Source organism: Oncorhynchus clarkii, chromosome 9 (assembly GCF_045791955.1).
Source record: "Oncorhynchus clarkii lewisi isolate Uvic-CL-2024 chromosome 9, UVic_Ocla_1.0, whole genome shotgun sequence".
In the NCBI taxonomy this organism is placed as follows: Eukaryota; Metazoa; Chordata; class Actinopteri; order Salmoniformes; family Salmonidae; genus Oncorhynchus; species Oncorhynchus clarkii.
Window position 1 is genome coordinate 80,181,164 of NC_092155.1, and position 23,610 is coordinate 80,204,773.

The following is a 23,610-nucleotide window of genomic DNA, read 5'->3' on the forward strand; positions in this document are numbered from 1 at the left end:
GTACACATAGTCCCACAGCAACCTGCAGTCTACACAGAGAGAGAGAGAGAGAGAGAGAGAGAGAGAGCTACAGTGGGTCTGTCTGTGTGTGTGTGTGTGTGTGTGTTACCTGGGATCTTGCCGTTGGCCTCTCTAGGTGGGACTTCTCTCTCAGTCCTCTCCTGATTGGACAGGTTGAGAGGCTCCTCCTCCTGGGAGCTAGGGATTGTGGGATGACTCTTCGACACATCTGAGAGAAAGATATTTTTATTGTTCATTTCACTTTTGTTTATTATCTACTTCACTTGCTTTGGCAACGTTAACATATGTTTCCCATGTCAATAAAGCCTGTTGAATTGAATTGAGAGAGCGAGAGATCACAAACATATTAAAATGCATGTTCACCAGCAGTTGATGTGCAGACTGTTTGGTACTCACCAGTGTGTGTGTGTGTGTGTGTGTGTGTGTGTGTGTGTGTGTGTGTGTGTGTGTGTGTGTGTGTTAATAACTGACCAATCTGTGTGTGTTGTGCAGAGTGTGTGTACTAGACGGCTGCTGGACCATTGGGCAGATCAGCTACACCTCTATTGGACTAGGAGACTAGATAGACAGAGAGGAGTGGGGGGGAGACAGAGAGGAGAGAGGGGGAGAGGGGGGAGACAGAGAGGAGAGAGGTGGGAGACAGAGGAGAGAGAGGGGAGACAGAGAGGAGAGAGAGGGGAGACAGAGAGGAGAGAGGAGGGAGACAGAGAGGAGAGAGGGTGGAGACAGAGAGGAGAGAGGGGAGACAGAGAGGAGAGAGGAGGGAGACAGAGAGGAGAGAGGGGGAGACAGAGAGGAGAGAGGGGGGAGACAGAGAGGAGAGAGGGGAGACAGAGAGGAGAGAGGAGGGAGACAGAGAGGAGAGAGGGGGAGACAGAGAGGAGAGAGAGGGGAGACAGAGAGAAGAGAGAGGGGAGACAGAGAGGAGAGAGGGGGGAGACAGAGAGGAGAAAGGGGGAGACAGAGAGGAGAGAGGTGGGAGACAGAGAGGAGAGAGGGGGGAGACAGAGGAGAGAGAGGGGAGACAGAGAGGAGAGAGAGGGGAGACAGAGAGGAGAGAGGAGGGAGACAGAGAGGAGAGAGGGGGGAGACAGAGAGGAGAGAGGGGAGACAGAGAGGAGAGAGGAGGGAGACAGAGGAGAGAGAGGGGAGACAGAGAGGAGAGAGAGGGGAGACAGAGAGGAGAGAGGAGGGAGACAGAGAGGAGAGAGGGGGGAGACAGAGAGGAGAGAGGGGAGACAGAGAGGAGAGAGGAGGGAGACAGAGAGAGAGAGGGGGGAGACAGAGAGGAGAGAGGGGGAGAGGAGAGAGGGGGAGACAGAGAGGAGAGAGGGGGAGACAGAGAGTAGAGAGGGGGAGACAGAGAGGAGAGCGGGGGGAGACGGAGAGGAGAGAGGGGGGAGACAGAGAGGAGACAGAGAGGAGAGAGAGGGGAGACAGAGAGAAGAGAGAGGGGAGACAGAAAGGAGAGAGGGGGGAGACAGAGAGGAGAAAGGGGGAGACAGAGAGGAGAGAGGTGGGAGACAGAGAGGAGAGAGGGGGGAGACAGAGAGGAGAGAGGGGGGAGACAGAGAGGAGAGAGGGGGAGAGGAGAGAGGGGGAGACAGAGAGGAGAGAGGGGGAGACAGAGAGTAGAGAGGGGGGAGACAGAGAGGAGAGCGGGGGGAGACGGAGAGGAGAGAGGGGGGAGACAGAGAGGAGACAGAGAGGAGAGAGACAGAGAGGAGAGAGGGGGGAGACAGAGAGGAGAGAGGGGGGAGACAGAGAAGAGAGAGGGGGGAGACAGCGAAGAGAGAGGGGGGAGACAGCGAAGAGAGAGGGGGGAGACAGAGAGGAGAGGGGGGAGACAGAGAGGAGAGAGGGGGGCGACAGAGGGGAGAGACAGAGAGGAGGGAGACAGAGAGGAGAGAGGGGGAGAGGGGGGAGACAGAGAGGAGAGAGGTGGGAGACAGAGGAGAGAGAGGGGAGACAGAGAGGAGAGAGAGGGGAGACAGAGAGGAGAGAGGAGGGAGACAGAGAGGAGAGAGGGGGGAGACAGAGAGGAGAGAGGGGAGACAGAGAGGAGAGAGGAGGGAGACAGAGAGGAGAGAGGGGGAGACAGAGAGGAGAGAGAGGGGAGACAGAGAGGAGAGAGGGGGGAGACAGAGAGGAGAGAGGGGAGACAGAGAGGAGAGAGGAGGGAGACAGAGAGGAGAGAGGGGGAGACAGAGAGGAGAGAGAGGGGAGACAGAGAGAAGAGAGAGGGGAGACAGAGAGGAGAGAGGGGGGAGACAGAGAGGAGAAAGGGGGAGACAGAGAGGAGAGAGGTGGGAGACAGAGAGGAGAGAGGGGGGAGACAGAGAGGAGAGAGGGGGGAGACAGAGAGGAGAGAGGGGGAGAGGAGAGAGGGGGAGACAGAGAGGAGAGAGGGGGAGACAGAGAGTAGAGAGGGGGGAGACAGAGAGGAGAGCGGGGGGAGACGGAGAGGAGAGAGGGGGGAGACAGAGAGGAGACAGAGAGGAGAGAGACAGAGAGGAGAGAGGGGGGAGACAGAGAGGAGAGAGGAGGGAGACAGAGAAGAGAGAGGGGGGAGACAGCGAAGAGAGAGGGGGGAGACAGCGAAGAGAGAGGGGGGAGACAGAGAGGAGAGGGGGGAGACAGAGAGGAGAGAGGGGGGCGACAGAGGGGAGAGACAGAGAGGAGGGAGACAGAGAGGAGAGAGGGGGGAGACAGAGAGGAGAGAGACAGAGAAGAGAGAGAGGGGAGACAGAGAGGAGAGAGGGGGAGACAGAGAGGAGAGACAGAGAGGAGAGAGGTGGGAGACAGAGAGGAGAGAGAGGGGAGACAGAGAGGAGAGACAGAGAGGAGAGACAGAGAGGAGAGAGAGAGAGGAGAGGGGGGGAGACAGAGAGGAGGGAGACAGAGAGGAGAGAGACAGAGAGGAGAGAGGGGGGAGACAGAGAGGAGAGAGAGAGAGGAGAGGGGGGAGACAGAGAGGAGAGAGACAGAGAGGAGAGAGACAGAGAGGAGAGGGGGGAGAGGAGTGAGTGACAAAGAAAAAGGGAGGAGGGGAGAAGCTAGGAGAGAAAGTGAAAGATAAATCTCTTCTCAACAAAGGAGCAGTTGTTCCTGTTTCTAATCCGTGACTGTTTCTGCAAGATAACTCTGCAAAGATAGTTTCAATTACAGCTAGACAATTACAGTGTATGGTGCCTTGACTTCTGCTAGGGTGCTTTCTTCCCTGGGGGGGAGAGGGACGGGACAAAACACACACCCTACTCCCTCACGGAAACCACCTACAGCTGATCTGTGTGGCTGTGTCAGTGTGTGGCTGCATAGTGCACCAGGAAGTGTACTTGTCATAAACACTAAGAACAATACAATGATGGGAAAACAGTGTTAGACGGAAGTCTCTCTGTCTCTCTCTTTAAGTCTGTGTCTCTCTCTGTGTCTGTGTCTGTCTCTCTGTGTCTCTGTCTCTGTGTCTCTCTCTGTCTCTGTCTCTCTCTCTCTCTCTGTCTCTCTGTGTCTCTCTCTCTCTGTCTCTGTCCCTCTGTGTCTCTCTCTCTCTGTCTCTGTCCCTCTGTGTCTCTCTCTCTCTGTCTCTGTCTCTGTGTCTCTCTCTTTCTCTCTGTGTCTGTGTCTCTCTCTCTGTCTGTCTGTGTCTCTCTCTCTCTCTCTCTTTGTGTCTGTGTCTCTCTCTCTCTGTGTCTGTGTCTCTCTCTGTCTCTCTCTTTGTGTCTGTGTCTCTCTCTCTGTGTCTCTCTCTCTCTCTCTCTTTGTGTCTGTGTCTCTCTCTGTGTCTCTGTCTCTCTCTTTGTGTCTCTGTCTCTCTCTTTGTGTCTCAGTCTCTCTCTTTGTGTCTCTGTCTCCCTCTGTGTCTCTGTCTCCCTCTGTGTCTCTGTGTCTGTGTCTCTCTCTGTGTCTCTGTCTCTCTCTTTGTGTCTCTGTCTCTCTCTTTGTGTCTCTGTCTCTCTCTCTGTGTCTCTGTCTCTCTCTCTGTGTCTCTGTCTGTCTCTGTGTCTCTGTCTCTCTCTGTGTCTCTGTCTCTCTCTGTGTCTCTCTCTGTGTCTCTGTCTCTCTCTGTGTCTCTGTCTCTCTCTCTCTGTGTCTCTGTCTGTCTCTGTGCCTCTGTCTCTCTCTGTGTCTCTGTCTCTCTCTGTGTCTCTCTCTGTGTCTCTGTCTCTCTCTGTGTCTCTGTCTCTCTCTGTGTCTCTGTCTCTCTCTGTGTCTCTGTCTCTCTCTGTGTCTCTGTCTGTCTCTGTGTCTTTGCCTCTCTCTCTGTCTCTCTCTGTGTCTCTGTCTCTCTCTCTCTGTGTCTCTGTCTGTCTCTGTGTCTCTGTCTCTCTCTCTCTGTGTCTCCGTCTCTCTCTGTGTCTCTCTCTGTGTCTCTGTCTCTCTCTGTGTCTCTGTCTCTCTCTGTGTCTCTGTCTCTCTCTGTGTCTCTGTCTGTCTCTGTGTCTCTGTCTGTCTCTGTGTCTCTGTCTGTGTCTGTGTCTCTGTCTCTGTGTCTTTGTCTCTCTCTCTGTCTCTCTCTGTGTCTCTGTCTCTGTGTCTCTGTCTCTCTCTCTGTGTCTGTCTGTCTCTGTGTCTCTGTCTCTCTCTCTGTGTCTCTCTCTGTTTCTGTGTCTCTCTCTCTGTGTCTCTCTCTCTGTCTCTCTCTTTCTGTGTCTCTGTCTCTCTGTGTCAACCTCCTGGTGGAGTGGTTCCTGAAAGCTATACATCGTCTCAGGTCTCTAAACCTATTGCGCCCACATGGGACTTGGCACTGGTTTTGGAGGCACAGTGTTTTACCCCCATTTGAGCCTCTGGAGTCAATGGATCTGAAGATCCTGTCCTACAAAACCTCCCTGCTCATGGCTTTGGCTAAACGCGTTAGTCAGTTCTCCCGGGGCGACTCTAACGTGATGTTCGCCCTGAAAGTCATGACTATGTACTACAGGTCTGTTTCCTTTTCACCACCTCCTTATGCTTCTGAAGAGCAGCAGAGGTCACAGGCCCGGTGTCGGCTGGGTGTCCGCTGGGAGCTCTACACACGTACAACCGGGATTACTGCTGTTGTGAGCAGCTTTCTGTCTGTTTTGCTAATCCAGCTCAAGGCAGGATGCTCTCTAAACAGCATTTCTCTAAACAGCATCTCTCTAAACAGTACACCAGGGTTACCTAGCGGTGTACGTACCCACTACACCAAGGTTACCTAGCGGTCTACGTACCCACTACACCAGGGTTACCTAGCGGTCTACGTACCCACTACATCAGGGTTACCTAGCAGTGTACGTACCCACTACACCAGGGTTACCTAGCGGTGTACGTACCCACTACACCAGGGTTACCTAGCGGTCTACGTACCCACTACACCAGGGTTACCTAGCGGTGTACGTACCCACTACACCAGGGTTACCTAGCGGTGTACGTACCCACTACACCAGGGTTACCTAGCGGTCTACGTACCCACTACACCAGGGTTACCTAGCGGTCTACGTACCCACTACATCAGGGTTACCTAGCGGTGTACGTACCCACTACACCAGGGTTACCTAGCGGTGTACGTACCCACTACACCAGGGTTACCTAGTGGTCTACGTACCCACTACACCAGGGTTACCTAGCGGTCTACGTACCCACTACACCAGGGTTACCTAGCGGTGAACCAAGCGGTGCTGATTGGACAGGGGAAGGTCACTAGGCAGCGCGCCGTGTGCACAATACCCAGATTGCTACATCTGGTGGGGTCAGGTTTGGGGGGGGTCTACTACATTTGATGGGGTCAGGTCTGGGGGGGGTCAGGTCTGGTGGGGTCAGGTCTGGGGGGGTTTACTACATCTGGTGGGGTCAGGTATGGGGGGGGGGGTCTACTACATTTGGTGGGGTCAGGTCTGGGGGGGTCTACTACATCTGGTGGGGTCAGGTCTGGGGGGGTCTACTACATTTGGTGGGGTCAGGTCTGGGGGGGTCTACTACATCTGGTGGGGTCAGGTCTGGGGGGGTCAGGTCTGGGGGGGGTCTACTACATCTGGTGGGGTCAGGTCTGGGGGGGTCTACTACATCTGGTGGGGTCTGGTCTGGGGGGTCTACTATATCTGGTGGGGTCTGGTCTGGGAGGGGTCTACTATATCTGGTGGGGTCAGGTCTGGGGGGGTCTACTACATCTGGTGGGGTCAGGTCTGGGGGGGGTCTACTACATCTGGTGGGGTCAGGTCTGGGGGGGTCTACTACATCTCGTGGGGTCAGGTCTGGGGAGGGTCTACTACATCTGGTGGGGTCAGGTCTGGGGGGGTCTACTACATCTGGTGGGGTCAGGTCTGGGGGGGTCTACTACATCTGGTGGGGTCAGGTCTGGGGAGGTCAGGTCTGGGGGGGGTCTACTACATCTGGTGGGGTCAGGTCTGGGGGGGTCTACTATATCTGGTGGGGTCAGGTCTGGGGGGGTCTACTACATCTGGTGGGGTCAGGTCTGGGGGGGGGTCTACTACATCTGGTGGGGTCAGGTCTGGGGGGGTCTACTACATCTCGTGGGGTCAGGTCTGGGGAGGGTCTACTACATCTGGTGGGGTCAGGTCTGGGGGGGGTCAGGTCTGGGGGGGTCTACTACATCTGGTGGGGTCAGGTCTGGGGGGGGGTCTACTACATCTGGTGGGGTCAGGTCTGGGGGGGTCAGGTCTGGGGGGGGTCTACTACATCTGGTGGGGTCAGGTCTGGGGGGGTCTACTACATCTGGTGGGGTCTGGTCTGGGGGGGTCTACTACATCTGGTGGGGGTCTACTATATCTGGTGGGGTCAGGTCTGGGGGGGTCTACTACATCTGGTGGGGTCAGGTCTGGGGGGGTCTACTACATCTGGTGGGGTCAGGTCTGGGGGGGTCTACTACATCTGGTGGGGTCAGGTCTGGGGGGGTCTACTACATCTGGTGGGGTCTGGTCTGGGGGGGGGGTCTACTATATCTGGTGGGGTCAGGTCTGGGGGGGGTCTACAACATCTGGTGGGGTCAGGTCTGGGGGGTGTCTACTACATCTGGTGGGGTCAGGTCTAGGGGGGTCTACTACATCTGGTGGGGTCAGGTCTGGGGGGGTCTACTACATCTGGTGGGGTCAGGTCTGGGGGGGTCAGGTCTGGGGGGGTCAGGTCTGGGGGGGTCTACTACATCTGGTGGGGTCAGGTCTGGGGGGGGGTCTACTACATCTGGTGGGGTCAGGTCTGGGGGGGTCAGGTCTGGGGGGGGTCTACTACATCTGGTGGGGTCAGGTCTGGGGGGGTCTACTACATCTGGTGGGGTCTGGTCTGGGGGGGTCTACTACATCTGGTGGGGGTCTACTATATCTGGTGGGGTCAGGTCTGGGGGGGTCTACTACATCTGGTGGGGTCAGGTCTGGGGGGGTCTACTACATCTGGTGGGGTCAGGTCTGGGGGGGTCTACTACATCTGGTGGGGTCAGGTCTGGGGGGGTCTACTACATCTGGTGGGGTCTGGTCTGGGGGGGGGGTCTACTATATCTGGTGGGGTCAGGTCTGGGGGGGGTCTACAACATCTGGTGGGGTCAGGTCTGGGGGGTGTCTACTACATCTGGTGGGGTCAGGTCTAGGGGGGTCTACTACATCTGGTGGGGTCAGGTCTGGGGGGGTCTACTACATCTGGTGGGGTCAGGTCTGGGGGGGTCAGGTCTGGGGGGGTCAGGTCTGGGGGGGTCTACTACATCTGGTGGGGTCAGGTCTGGGGGGGTCTACTATATCTGGGGGGGTCAGGTATGGGGGGGGTCAGGTATGGGGGGGTCTACTACACCTGGGGGGGTCTACTACATCTGGTGGGGTCAGGTATGGGGGGGTCTACTATATCTGGTGGGGTCAGGTCTGGGGGGGTCTAAGACATCTGATGGGTCAGGTCTGGGGGGGTCTACTACATCTGGGGGGGTCAGGTATGGGGGGGGTCTACTATATCTGGGGGGGTCAGGTATGGAGGGGTCAGGTATGGGGGGGGTCTACTACATCTGGGGGGGGTCTACTACATCTGGTGGGGTCAGGTCTGGGGGGTATACTACATCTGGTGGGGTCAGGTCTGGGGGGGTCTACTACATCTGGTGGGGTCAGGTCTGGGGGGTGTCTACTACATCTGGTGGGGTCAGGTCTGGGGGGGTCTACTACATCTGGTGGGGTCAGGTCTGGGGGGGTCTACTACATCTGGTGGGGTCAGGTCTGGGGGGGTCTACTACATCTGGTGGGGTCAGGTCTGGGGGGGTTTACTACATCTGGTGGGGTCAGGTCTGGGGGGGTTTACTACATCTGGTGGGGTCAGGTCTGGGGGGGTCTACTACATCTGGTGGGGTCAGGTCTGGGGGGTCTACTACATTTGGTGGGGTCAGGTCTGGGGCGTCTACTATTTATTTAGTATCTGTTGTGTCGGCTTGGGGGGGGGTGATTATATTTCCTCCTAGTATGTTGTACCGAAGCTGACTGACTGAAAAGGAGCATAAAGTTCTGAGTATAACTACTGTTCCCTGAAGGAGGGGAATGAGGCACACCGTCGTCCCTTTGCTCAGGGAAGTGGGGTATTAAATTTAAAAATTCATTCGAAGCCTCGTGCTTATCACCTGTGGAAGGCGGGGCTTCCAGCGAGGTCCGGATTCCATTGGCCTTTTCAGGCGTGACTGTAGATCCTTCAGTCGAAGTGGCGAGAGTGTGACTACCCATAGTGTTGTACCTCATTTCCCTCCTTCAGGGAACAGTAGTTATAGTCATAACGTTTCGTTTTAAGAGATACAGTCATCTTCTCCCTGAAAAGCAGATGTGGGGATTCCACTCAGTTAGAACAGAACCTCATACACTCACGTGTTGATCCATTGGCTCCTAGGGGTTGGGGACCCTGGCTTCCATTGGTTTGGGGTGGCTGGGTGTATTTAGTAGAGGGGAGTTTGGTGAGACTGAGAGGGGGCTTGGTGAGGGTCAGGATGGGTGGAGTTGTGTGGCATGCGGAGACCTCCCTTCTTTGCTGCTTCACACACTGTAGGAGCTCGTACAGTACATCACCTGGAAACAGAGAGAGAGGAGCACGTTCAGTACATCACCTGGAAACAGAGAGAGAGGAGCCTGTACAGTACATCACCTGGAAACAGAGAGAGAGGAGCTCGTACAGTACATCACCTGGAAACAGAGAGAGAGGAGCTCGTACAGTACATCACCTGGAAACAGAGAGAGAGGAGCTCGTACAGTACATCACCTGGAAACAGAGAGAGAGGAGCTCGTACAGTACATCACCAGGAAACAGAGAGAGAGGAGCTCGTACAGTACATCACCTGGAAACAGAGAGAGAGGAGCCTGTAGAGTACATCACCTGGAAACAGAGAGAGAGGAGCTCGTACAGTACATCACCTGGAAACAGAAAGAGAGGAGCCTGTAGAGTACATCACCTGGAAACAGAGAGAGAGGAGCTCGTACAGTACATCACCTGGAAACAGAGAGAGAGGAGCTCGTACAGTACATCACCTGGAAACAGAGAGAGAGGAGCCTGTAGAGTACATCACCTGGAAACAGACAGAGAGGAGCTCATACAGTACATCACCTGGAAACAGAGAGAGAGGAGCCTGTAGAGTACATCACCTGGAAACAGAGAGAGAGGAGCTCGTAGAGTACATCACCTGGAAACAGAGAGAGAGGAGCTCGTAGAGTACATCACCTGGAAACAGAGAGAGAGGAGCTCGTACAGTACATCACCTGGAAACAGAGAGAGAGGAGCCTGTAGAGTACATCACCTGGAAACAGACGGAGAGGAGCTCGTACAGTACATCACCTGGAAACAGAGAGAGAGGAGCCTGTACAGTACATCACCTGGAAACAGAGAGAGAGGAGCCTGTAGAGTATATCACCTGGAAACAGAGAGAGAGGAGCCTGTAGTGTACATCACCTGGAAACAGAGAGAGAGGAGCCTGTAGAGTATATCACCTGGAAACAGAGAGAGAGGAGCTCGTACAGTACATCACCTGGAAACAGAGAGAGAGGAGCCTGTAGAGTATTTCACCTGGAAACAGAGATAGGAGCCCCCCCAGTGGCGTACCTGAGTCAGGACAGCGGCGTCTGAAGTCTTCCTTGGTGAGGAGGCAGAGAGCTCTGCCGTTCATCTCAAACCGTCCCCTCTCAGTTCTGAGGAGAGAATATTCCCTCTGAGCCCAGTGCAGCCAGTGGACCACGTCCTCCTTGTCCCACAGAGACGGGTTTATACCTACACACACACACACACACACACACACACACACACACACACACACACACACACACACACACACACACACACACACACACACACACACACACACACACACACACACACACACACACACACACACACACCTTAGATGGGTTTATACCTAAACACACACACACACACACACCTTAGACGGGTTTATACCTAAACACACACACACACCTTAGATGGGTTTATACCTAAAACACACACACACACCTTGGATGGGTTTATACCTAAACACACACACACACACACACACACACCTTAGATGGGTTTATACCTAAACACACACACACAACTTAGACGGGTTTATACCTAAACACACACACACACACACCTTAGACGGGTTTATACCTAAACACACACACACACACCTTAGACGGGTTTATACCTAAACACACACACACACCTTAGATGGGTTTATACCTAAACACACACACACACCTTAGATGGGTTTATACCTAAACACACACACACACACCTTAGATGGGTTTATACCTAAACACACACACACACACCTTAGACGGGTTTATACCTAAACACACACACACACACCTTAGATGGGTTTATACCTAAACACACAGACACACCTTAGATGGGTTTATACCTAAACACACACACACCTCAGACGGGTTTATACCTAAACACACACACACACACACACACACACACACACACACACACACACACACACACACACGAATTTATACCTAAACACACACACACACCTTAGATGGGTTTATACCTAAACACACACACACACCTTAGACGGGTTTATACCTAAACACACACACACACCTTAGACGGGTTTATACCTAAACACACACACACACACACCTTAGACGGGTTTATACCTAAACACACACACACACACACACACACTTAGATGGGTTTATACCTAAACACACACACACACCTTAGATGGGTTTATACCTACACACATCCTGGTTGGTCCCTGGATGAGAGACAAGATGTTGCTGGAAGTGATGTTGGAAGGCCAGTAGGAGGCACTCTTTCCTCTGGTCTAAAACAAATATCCCAATGCCGCAGGGCAGTGATTGGGGACATTGCCCGGTGTAGGGTGTCATCTTCGGATGGGACGTTAAACGTGTGTCCTGACTCACTCTGTGGTCACTAAAGATCCCATGGCCCTTATCGTAAGAGTAGGGGTGATAACCCCGGTGTCCTGGCTAAATTCCCAATATGGCCCTGATACCAACACGGTCACCTAATCATCCCCAGCTACCAATTGTCTCATTCATCCCCCTCCTCTCCCCTGTAACTATTACCCAGGTCATTGCTGTAAATGAGAATGTGTTCTCAGTCAATTTACCTGGTAAACAATACCCACAGACACACAAACTTACCAGGGGTGGCAGGTAGGTTAGGGTGTTGGACCAGTAACTGAAAGATTGCTGGATCCAAATCCCGAGCTGACAAAGTAAAAATCTGTCGTTCTGCCCCTGAACAAGGCAGTTAACCCACTGTTCCCCTGAGTCAGGCAGTTAACCCACTGTTCCCCTGAACCAGGCAGTTATAACCCACTGTTCCCCTGAACAAGGCAGTAATAACCCACTGTTCCCCTGAACCAGGCAGTAATAACCCACTGTTCCCCTGAACCAGGCAGTAATAACCCACTGTTCCCCTGAACCAGGCAGTAATAACCCACTGTTCCCCTGAACAAGGCAGTTATAACCCACTGTTCCCCTGAACAAGGCAATTATAACCCACTGTTCCCCTGAACAAGGCAGTTATAACCCACTGTTCCCCTGAACAAGGCAGTAATAACCCACTGTTCCCCTGAACAAGGCAGTTATAACCCACTGTTCCCCTGAACCAGGCAGTAATAACCCACTGTTCCCCTGAACAAGGCAATTATAACCCACTGTTCCCCCTAAACAAGGCAGTTATAACCCACTGTTCCCCTGAACAAGGCAGTAATAACCCACTGTTCCCCTGAACCAGGCAGTAATAACCCACGGTTCCCCTGAACAAGGCAATTATAACCCACTGTTCCCCTGAACAAGGCAGTTATAACCCACTGTTCCCCTGAACAAGGCAGTAATAACCCACTGTTCCCCTGAACAAGGCAGTTATAACCCACTGTTCCCCTGAACAAGGCAGTTATAACCCACTGTTCCCCTGAACAAGGCAGTTATAACCCACTGTTCCCCTGAACCAGGCAGTTATAACCCACTGTTCCCCTGAACAAGGCAGTTATAACCCACTGTTCCCCTGAACCAGGCAGTTATAACCCACTGTTCCCCTGAACAAGGCAGTTATAACCCACTGTTCCCCTGAACAAGGCAGTAATAACCCACTGTTCCCCTGAACAAGGCAGTTATAACCCACTGTTCCCCTGAACAAGGCAGTAATAACCCACTGTTCCTCTGAACAAGGCAGTTATAACCCACTGTTCCTCTGAACAAGGCAGTTATAACCCACTGTTCCCCTGAACAAGGCAGTTATAACCCACTGTTCCCCTGAACAAGGCAGTAATAACCCACTGTTCCCCTGAACAAGGCAGTAATAACCCACTGTTCCCCTGAACAAGGCAGTTATAACCCACTGTTCCCCTGAACAAGGAAGTAATAACCCACTGTTCCCCTGAACAAGGCAGTAATAACCCACTGTTCCCCTGAACAAGGCAGTTATAACCCACTGTTCCCCTGAACAAGGCAGTTATAACCCACTGTTCCCCTGAACAAGGCAGTAATAACCCACTGTTCCCCTGAACAAGGCAGTTATAACCCACTGTTCCCCTGAACCAGGCAGTAATAACCCACTGTTCCCCTGAACAAGGCAGTAATAACCCACTGTTCCCCTGAACAAGGCAGTAATAACCCACTGTTCCCCTGAACAAGGCAGTAATAACCCACTGTTCCCCTGAACAAGGCAGTAATAACCCACTGTTCCCCTGAACAAGGCAGTTATAACCCACTGTTCCCCCTGAACAAGGCAGTTATAACCCACTGTTCCCCTGAACAAGGCAGTAATAACCCACTGTTCCCCTGAACAAGGCAGTTATAACCCACTGTTCCCCTGAACAAGGCAGTAATAACCCACTCCTCCCGTGAACAAGGCAGTTATAACCCACTGTTCCCCGGTAGGCCGTCATTGTAAATAATAATTTGTTTTTAACTGACTTGCCTAGTTAAATAAAGGTTAAATAAAATAGCCTCCTTATCCCACAGAGATGGGTTTATACCCCGACACATAAAGTGGGGCAAAAAAGTATTTAGTCAGCCACCAATTGTGCAAGTTCTCCCACTTAAAAAGATGAGAGAGGCCTGTAATTTTCATCATAGGTACACTTCAACTATGACAGACAAAATGAGAAAAAAAAAACAGAAAATCACATTGTAGGATTTTTTATGAATTTATTTGCAAATTATGGTGGAAAATAAGTATTTGGTCACCTACAAACAAGCAAGATTTCTGGCTCTCACAGACCTGTAACTTCTTCTTTAATTAAGAGGCTCCTCTGTCCTCCACTCGTTACCTGTATTAATGGCACCTGTTTGAACTTGTTATCAGTATAAAAGACACCTGTCCACAACCTCAAACAGTCACACTCCAAACTCCACTATGGCCAAGACCAAAGAGCTGTCAAGGTTTTAAGAAATCAAATGTGGGAGCAATTATTAGGAAATGGAAGACATACAAGACCACTGATAATCTCCCTCGATCTGGGGCTCCACGCAAGATCTCACCCCGTGGGGTCAAAATGATCACAAGAACGGTGAGCTAAAATCCCAGAACCACACGGGGGGACCTAGTGAATGACCTGCAGAGAGCTGGGACCAAAGTAACAAAGCCTACCATCAGTAACACACTACGCCGCCAGGGACTCAAATCCTGCAGTGCCAGACGTGTCCCCCTGCTTAAGCCAGTACATGTCCAGGCCCGTCTGAAGTTTGCTAGAGAGCATTTTGGATGATCCAGAAGAAGATTGGGAGAATGTCATATGATCAGATGAAACCAAAATATAACTTTTTGGTAAAAACTCAACTCGTCGTGTTTGGAGGACAAAGAATGCTGAGTTGCATTCAAAGAACACCATACCTACTGTGAAGCATGACATAAGTATTTTATCACCTACCAACCAGTAACAATTCCGGCTCTCACAGACCTGTTAGTTTTTCTTTAAGAAGCCTCCCTAATCTCCACTCATTACCTGTATTAACTGCACCTGTTTGAACTCGTTATCTGTATAAAAGACACTTGTCCACACCCTCAATCAAACAGACTCCAACCTCTCCACAATGGCCAAGACCAGAGAGCTGTGTAAGGACATCAGGGATAAAATTGTAGACCTGCACAAGGCTGGGATGAGCTACAGAACAATAGGCAAGCAGCTTGGTGAGAAGGCAACAACTGTTGGCGCAATTATTAGCAAATGGAAGAAGTTCAAGATGACGGTCAATCACCCTCGGTCTGGGGCTCCATGCAAGATCTCACCTCATGGGGCATCAATGATCATGAGGAAGGTGAGGGATCAGCCCAGAACTACACGGCAGGACCTGGTCAATGACCTGAAGATAGCTGGGACCACAGTCTCAAAGAAAACCATTAGTAACACACTACGCCGTCATGGATTAAAATCCTGCAGCGCACGCAAAGTCCCCCTGCTCAAGCCAGCGCATGTCCAGGCCCGTCTGAAGTTTGCCAATGACCATCTGGATGATCCAGAGGAGGAATGGGAGAAGGTCATGTGGTCTGATGAGACAAAACTAGAGCTTTTTGGTCTAAACTCCACTCGCCGTGTTTGGAGGAAGAAGAAGGATGAGTACAACCCCAAGAACACCATCCCAACTGAAGCATGGAGGTGGAAACATCATTCTTTGGGGATGCTTTTCTGCAAAGGGGACAGGATGACTGCACCGTATTGAGGGGAGGATGGATGGGGCCATGTATCGCGAGATCTTGGCCAACAACTTCCTTCCCTCAGTAAGAGCATTGAAGATGGGTTGTGGCTGTGTCTACCAGCATGACAACAACCCGAAACACACAGCCAGGGCAACTAAGGAGTGGCTCCGTAAGAAGCATCTCAAGGTCCTGGAGTGGTCTAGCCAGTCTCCAGACCTGAACCCAATAGAAAATCTTTGGAGGGAGCTGAAAGTCCGTATTGCCCAGCGACAGCCCCGAAACCTGAAGGATCTGGAGAAGGTCTGTATGGAGGAGTGGGCCAAAATCCCTGCTGCAGTGTGTGCAAAGCTGGTGAAGAACTACAGGAAAAGTATGATCTCTGTAATTGCAAACAAAGGTTTCTGTACCAAATATTAAGTTCTGCTTTTCTGATGTATCAAATACTTGTGTCATGCAATAAAATGCAAATTAATAACTTAAAAATCATACAATGTGATTTTCTGGATTTTTGTTTTAGATTCCGTCTCTCACAGTTGAAGTGTACCTAAGATAAAAAAAATTACAGACCTCTACATGCTTTGTAAGTAGGAAAACCTGCAAAATCGGCAGTGTATCAAATACTTGTTCTCCCCACTGTACATACATACACGGAGCTGTTAGCCAACAAGTGTGTGTGTGTGTATATTTGTGTGTGTTTGACTCACGTAGTCTTCCAGGTAGCTGCCACAGGTCGTCCTGTGAAGGGGGGATGACTGGAGGGAGGAGGGTAGAGCAGGGAGGAAGGAGCGATGAAGGGAACAGCACTCCTCTGCCAGGAGCTAGGGGAGTGAGAACATGACTGGGTTCTCCATGGTCCTGCCACACACACCACACACACACACACCTTTTTATATTATAATTTGAAGTTATATTTTTTCAAATACAACACAGTCAAGCCCACAACTAATCTGTCTCCTTTATCAGTGAATTTGATTTTTATCTAGCCAGCATGAAACTACACATGCAGAAGTGAATGCAAAAGTGAAAGTCTCTCTTTCTTAAACTTCTTAAACATTTCTTAAACATTCGCTGGGAGTAAAAACAACTGACAAACTGTGTAAAACCAACATAATCCATCTCTCCATATATTAATATTAAACGGAAACATTACTTGTAGGACCTGAACGCGTTTCCTATTCGTGTCATCAGGGCTTCAGTTTACCTTGATCAGATCAGGCGGGGAGCAACCTCCGTCTTCCATCGTCCTCTACCTGTCTGTCCGGAAGTAGACTAGTAGAATAATTCTCTATAGATTCCTCAACTCAGGTGATCAACAATCCGACCGGTAATACGATTAATTCTCTCTATAAGACTTCTTTCGATTAAGGGTCCGAATAAATTATTATGGAATCCAAACGTAGGAGCTGGACATGATGTTCACATGCAACCCGACAACTATGATGACATATGATCCTTGTTTCCGGGTATCGAAATCGAAAGGATCCATAGAGGTGTGTGTTTTAAAAACAAGTGCAGATATCACTTCCATGAACCCAATCCTGAATATCTAAATTGAGTGCGTGTTGTTTTCTGGAGAGGCTATACGGACGCCTGGTGCCCAAAATGTCGGACAGCTGGAGTTGAGTGGGAATAAACATATTCTTTTTTGTTTATCTTCTATGCGCTTGTCAATTCTTGAACAAATTTATGTCTAATTGTGTGTTTATTTTTGATTCAATAAACAATAAATCAAAAAAAGGGGACAAACGGATTCGGTTCATTCATTCGTCCTAATGAGCCCTCCCCAGCTAACGCCGCAGTACATTTGTTTTCAGTTTGGATATTGGTTTGATATTCGGAGTTTGCTCGTCAGTACCTCTTCGATGGAAGGTCCTAAGATGACTAATGTGATATATCTAGAATCAAATAAAAATAGAGAGCAAGGTAGACAGCCCTTTTCCCCCTCCGTTCGATTATGTTTTCAAAAAGTTTACTCAATGTTGTTTCTAGTAGGGGAATAATTGTGCACTCACGGCTAAGGGACCGTGATAAAAGTGCAACCAGCCGAACCTGGTGTGTACAGAAAAACATTTTCATATATATTAAATTATTTAGACAGGAGCGCTACTTTGGTTTTAGGAGTGGGTGGGACATAACCGGGTTGGGGATCTGGGGGCCCAGCTAGCAATGAGGAATCTGCCCAGAAGCGGCCGTCTTCTGGTGCCCAGAACTGATTGAATCAGCCCAGAATCAAAATGATTGACTGCCCACAATCGGCCCAATAGAGCCTATCTCTATCTTATCGGCTCTTAACCAACCATGCTATTTTTTTGTTTTTTCGCATTGTTCGTAACTTGTTTTGTACATAATGTTGCTGCTACCGTCTCTTATGACCGAAAAGAGCTTCTGGACATCAGAACTGGGATTACTCACCTCAAATTGGACGAGGAGTTCTTCAATGAGTCGGACGTGAATGATATACTACGGACGCCCGCCCAGACCCAGATCCCTGTGATTCGCTGGAAAAGGAAACGTAGGTTTCGCGGAAAGAAATCGGGATGCCTTGTGAGGATCAGGCGACGAGTGGCTAATCTGCTCTTGCCTTCCATTCTGTAAACAATAGCTGATATCTAAGGAAGTCCCAAGGTTTTACTCGTCTGAGGTAGAGTATTTCATGATAAGCTGTAGACCACACTATCTACCTAGAGAGTTTTCATCTGTATTTTTTGTAGCTGTCTACATACCACCACAAACCGATGCTGACACTAAGACCGCACTCAATGAGCTGTATAGGGCCATAAGCAAACAGGAAAACTCTCATCCAGAGGCAGCGCTCCTAGTGGCCGGGGACTTTAATGCAGGATAACTCTCATCCAGATGCGGCGCTCCTAGTGGCCGGGGACTTTAATGCAGGAAAACTCTCATCCAGAGGCAGCGCTCCTAGTGGCCGGGGACTTTAATGCAGGAAAACTCTCATCCAGAGGCAGCGCTCCTAGTGGCCGGGGACTTTAATGCAGGAAAACTCTCATCCAGATGCGGCGCTCCTAGTGGCCGGGGACTTTAATGCAGGAAAACATAACTTAACTAAGTTTTACCTCATTTCTATCAGCATGTTAAATGTGCAACCAGAGGGGAACAAACTCTGGACCACTTTTACTCCACACACAGAGACACATACAAAGCTCTCCCTCGCCCACCATTTGGAAAATCTGACCATAACTTTATCCTCCTGATTCCTGCTTTCAAGCAAAAATTAAAGCAGGAAGCACCAGTTACTCGGTCTATAAAAAAGTGGTCAGATGAACCAGATGCTAAACTACAGGACTGTTTTGCTAGCAAAGGCTGGAATACGTTCCGGGATTCTTCCGTTGGCATTGAGGAGTACACCACATCAGTCAATGGCTTCATCAATAAGTGCATCGAGGACGTCGTCCCCACAGGCAACATTCGCACTGAGCTAAAGGTTAGAGCTGCCGCTTTCAAGGACCCGGAAGCCTATAAGAAATTCCCGCTATGCCCTCCAAACCATCAAACAGGCAAAGCTTCAATACAGGACTAAGATCGAATCGTACTACAACCGCTCTGACACTCGTCGGATGTGGCAGGGCTTGCAAACCATTACAGACTACAAAGGGAATTTGTATTCCCCCTCAGGAAACTGAAAAGATTGGGTCCTCAGATCCTCAAAAGGTTATACAGCTACACCATGGAGAGCATCCTGACTGGTTGCAGCACTACCTGGTATGGCAACTGCTCGGCCTCCGACCGCAAGACACTACAGAGAGTAGTACGTATGGTCCAGTACATCACCGGGGCCAAGCTTCCTGCCATCCAGGACCTCTATACCAGGCGGTGTCAGAGGAAGGCCCTGAAAATTGTCAAAGACCCCAGCCACCCTCGTCATAGACTGTTCTCTCTGCTACCGCATGGCAAGCGTTATCGGAGCGCCAAGTCTAGTTCCAGGAGGCTTCTAAACAGCTTCTACCCCCAAGTCATAAGACTCCTGAATAGCGAATCAAATGGCTTCCTAGACTATTTGCATTGCCCCCCCCCCCACGCTGCTGCTACTCTCTGCTATTATCTATGCATAACCACTTTAATAACTCTAACTACATGTACATAATTACCTCAATAACGGTGCCCCAGCACATTGACACATTGACTCTGTACCGGTACCCCGCAAAGAAAATCGTACTGGACTCGCGGTAGCTTCCATCGTGGTCACTTTTATGATTACAAACAGACTATACAAGTAGTGAGTGGAATTACAAGCAGACTATCTGCAAAGAAAATCGTATTGGACTTGCGGTAGTGCCGTAACGCTGGCTAGCGTATTAGCTTGATTTGGGCCTAACCTCACACCAAAGCTAGTTAGCGTTGCTAGCTAACAACTCAGAATATTGACCAAACTCACCCCCTGGATGTGTCAATTGTCAACAACTGATCTAGAAAATTGCTGAGACGCAACTTACATTTTTTTTTACCAAGCAGTGGTCCCACTGTCCTTATTGTGGGCTCATCTATGATCCAACATGTTTCTATTAGGAAACCATCTGTTACCCGGGTGCCCAGATCCAGGACACTTACTGTATGATCCCGCTACTCATCAGTAAACACCCGACTGCTTCAGAGACCATCTGTTACCCGGGTGCCCAGATCCAGGACACTTACTGTATGATCCCACTACTCATTAGTAAACACCCGACTGCTTCAGAGACCATCTGTTACCCGGGTGCCCGGATCCAAGACACTTACTGTATGATCCCACTACTCATCAGTAAACACCCGACTGCTTCAGAGACCATCTGTTACCCGGGTGCCCGGATCCAAGACACTTACTGTATGATCCCACTACTCATTAGTAAACACCCGACTGCTTCAGCTAACACTGTCCATGTAGGGTCAAATGATATTAAACTACAGGAATCTGAGCAACTTAAAAAAGGACTTTAAATCACTGATTCATACTGTAATTCAATCAGGTAAACGATGCATTAATTCAGGTCCCGTCTCCACGCTCTATGGATGATCATTACAGTTGTATACGCCAGCTACACATCTGGCTTAAAGGTTACTGTTGTTCAATAAGCATACAATATGGGGACAACTTTACAGCTTTTCTCCGGGATGGATTACATCTGAATAGGTATGGTACAAGCCTTCTCTCCTCAAACCTGGCTCTCACTATAGCCTCACACAGAGCATGTCAGAACTGACAATATATAGCCATGGGGGTTGATACTCGGTCGATTCCCCATCAGGCTATATTGACTGCTCCCCACATAGCTTTAAATAGCTCTACAGGTGCTGCCAACATGGATTAAACTTTTGATTGACTTTATGTTATTGTCACACTATTGTCAAGGTACCGTGTTGCCACTTCCTCGCACAGGCAGAGGGGTATTGTTCGAAGTAATCTCATCTCCATCCAACTCAGGCCTGTCAGTAGCGACACAAGGAAGCGTCGCTCATCTAATATTACCTTGAATGCTCCATCTGATATGAGCTCTCGAAACAGTGGCCTTGGAATTATTCATTTGAATGCTAGGAGCTTGATCCAGAAGCTAAATTTGATTGTCATACTGGTCTCAAAATCACATGCTGTCATAATGATTATATCTGAATCCTGGCTGTGTGTCTCTGTTCCAGACTCAGATGTTCTGTTAGCTGGGTATAATGTCTACAGATAGAGTGGGTTGGGTAGAGGTAGACTCAGATGTTCTGTTAGCTGGGTATAATGACAGAGTGGGTAGAGGTGGACTCAGATGTTCTGTTAGCTGGGTGTAATGACAGAGGGGGTAGAGGTGGACTCAGATGTTCTGTTAGCTGGGTATAATGACAGAGTGGGTAGAGGTAGACGCAGATGTTCTGTTAGCTGGGTATAATGACAGAGGGGGTAGAGGTGGACTCAGATGTTCTGTTAGCTGGGTATAATGACAGAGTGGGTAGAGGTATACTCAGATGTTCTGTTACCTAGGTATAATGTCTACAGACAGAGTGGGTAGAGGTGGACTCAGATGTTCTGTTAGCTGGGTATAATGACAGAGTGGGTAGAGGTGGACTCAGATGTTCTGTTAGCTGGGTATAATGTCTACAGACAGAGTGGGTTGGGTAGAGGTGGACTCAGATGTTCTGTTAGCTGGGTATAATGACAGAGTGGGTAGAGGTAGACTTAGATGTTCTGTTAGCTGGGTATAATGACAGAGTGGGTAGAGGTAGACTTAGATGTTCTGTTAGCTGGGTATGATGTCAGAGTGGGTAGAGGTGGACTCAGAAGTTCTGTTAGCTGGGTATAATGACAGAGTGGGTAGAGGTAGACTTAGATGTTCTGTTAGCTGGGTATAATGACAGAGTGGGTAGAGGTAGACTCAGATGTTCAATTAGCTGGGTATAATCACAGAGTGGGTAGAGGTAGACTCATATGTTCTGTTAGCTGGGTATAATGTCTACAGACAGAGTGAGTAGAGGTGGACTCAGATGTTCTGTTAGCTGGGTATAATGTCTACAGACAGAGTGGGTAGAGGTAGACTCAGATGTTCTGTTAGCTGGGTATAATGTCTACAGAGCAGACAGAGTGGGTAGAGGTAGACTCAGATGTTCTGTTAGCTGGGTATAATGTCTACAGACAGAGTGAGTAGAGGTGGACTCAGATGTTCTGTTAGCTGGGTATAATGTCTACAGACAGAGTGGGTAGAGGTAGACTCAGATGTTCTGTTAGCTGGGTATAATGTCTACAGAGCAGACAGAGTGGGTAGAGGTAGACTCAGATGTTCTGTTAGCTGGGTATAATGTCTACAGAGCAGACAGAGTGGGTAGAGGTAGACTCAGATGTTCTGTTAGCTAGGTATAATGTCTACAGACAGAGTGGGTAGAGGTAGACTCAGATGTTCTGTTAGCTGGGTATAATGACAGAGTGGGTAGAGGTAGACTCAGATGTTCTGTTAGCTGGGTATAATGTCTACAGACAGAGTGGGTAGAGGTAGACTCAGATGTTCTGTTAGCTGGGTATAATGTCTACAGAGCAGACAGAGTGGGTAGAGGTAGAGGTATTGCCATATATGTTAAATGCAACCTAGATGTCACTGTGTCCATTTCAACTTCTGTTCTGAAACAGTATGAATGTTTAGTTCTAAATGTGGGCCTTGGTCATAATGCACTATTAACGCTAGCGGGAGTTTATCGCCACCCTCAGCTCCGGTATCTGCTTTATCGCCCATCTTCTGCTCCGGTATCTGCTCTATCGCCCACCTTCTGCTCCGGTATCTGCTCTATCGCCCACCCTCAGCTCCGGTATCTGCTCTATCGCCCACCTTCTGCTCCGGTATCTGCTGTATCGCCCACCTTCTGCTCCGGTATCTGCTGTATCGCCCACCTTCTGCTCCGGTATCTGCTTTATCGCCCACCTTCTGCTCCGGTATCTGCTCTATCGCCCACCCTCAGCTCCGGTATCTGCTCTATCGCCCACCTTCTGCTCCGGTATCTGCTATATCGCCCACCCTCAGCTCCGGTATCTGCTGTATCGCCCACCCTCAGCTCCGGTATCTGCTCTATCGCCCACCCTCAGCTCCGGTATCTGCTCTATCGCCCACCCTCAGCTCCGGTATCTGCTCTATCGCCCACCCTCAGCTCCGGTATCTGCTCTATCGCCCACCCTCAGCTCCGGTATCTGCTCTATTGCCCACCCTCAGCTCTGGTATCTGCTCTATGCAAATTGTTTGAGTTAATGTCTAATTATGCAAACTCTGAATCATTGATTAAATCGGAGATCTCAATCTGGACTGGCTGATGCCAGCATCGTTTAAATTAAAATAAATTTTTAGCAAACTAAATCTTACTCAACTAATAACTCTACCTACCCGTCCTAATCCAAAAGACCCGGAAAAATCTGCATTAAAATAGACCTTATCTTAACAAATACACCTCACAAATATATAGCTAGTGAGTTATTTGCAAATCAGTGACCACTGCCCTTTTGCATGTATCAGAGACACTAGGATGAAAAACCCTGACCCCCGTATAATTCTAAAGAGAAACTATAAACACTTCTCAGAGCCTTTATCCATGACCTTTATAACTCAGAGATTTAATCCGTAAACTGCATAAAGGACCCAGTTTTAGCATTCTCTTTCTTTTCATCAATTTTTACCTTCATGGCTGATTAACACGCCCCATTAAAACAATTTAGGATTTTTTTTTAAATCTAACTAATTCTTGGTTCTTTTGCAGGAAAATCCTTTTCCTGCAAAAGAATCAAGCATGGGCCTTGGCGAGGAAAACTGGTGAAACAGCTGATTGGCTGCTTTTTAGGCAATTGAGAAATAAATGGGACCGGAGGATTAAAAAAGGCCAAATCTAGGTATTTTCTTGATGCTCTGACAGAGTCTGGTGGTGATCCCGCTAAATTCTGGAAAACTGTCAACTCACTTAGACCAGGAAACTCCTTGACTTCCCTGCCGAAGCAAATTACATCTGAACCTGGGATCGTCAGTGACCGAACTGAAATTTGTGATGTTTTAAATAAGCATTTTTATT

At 49.7% G+C, this 23,610-nt stretch overlaps 1 protein-coding gene across 1 annotated transcript in view; it reads right to left on the bottom strand.

Annotated features, from left to right (window-relative positions):
• Positions 1-16,540, bottom strand: part of LOC139417445 (ETS variant transcription factor 7) — a 19,618-nt gene extending 3,078 nt beyond the window's left edge. The window contains exons 1-6 of the mRNA XM_071166729.1: positions 16,301-16,540; positions 15,804-15,954; positions 10,042-10,206; positions 8,820-9,017; positions 110-229; positions 1-29 (exon numbers count right to left, since the gene is read on the bottom strand). The exon at positions 1-29 is cut by the window's left edge and continues 114 nt beyond it. Of these exons, the coding sequence (XP_071022830.1) occupies positions 1-29; positions 110-229; positions 8,820-9,017; positions 10,042-10,206; positions 15,804-15,954; positions 16,301-16,339 (702 nt within the window). The 5' untranslated portion in view covers positions 16,340-16,540. The remainder of the gene's footprint in view (positions 30-109; positions 230-8,819; positions 9,018-10,041; positions 10,207-15,803; positions 15,955-16,300) is intronic.
• Positions 16,541-23,610: the final 7,070 nt, after the last annotated feature.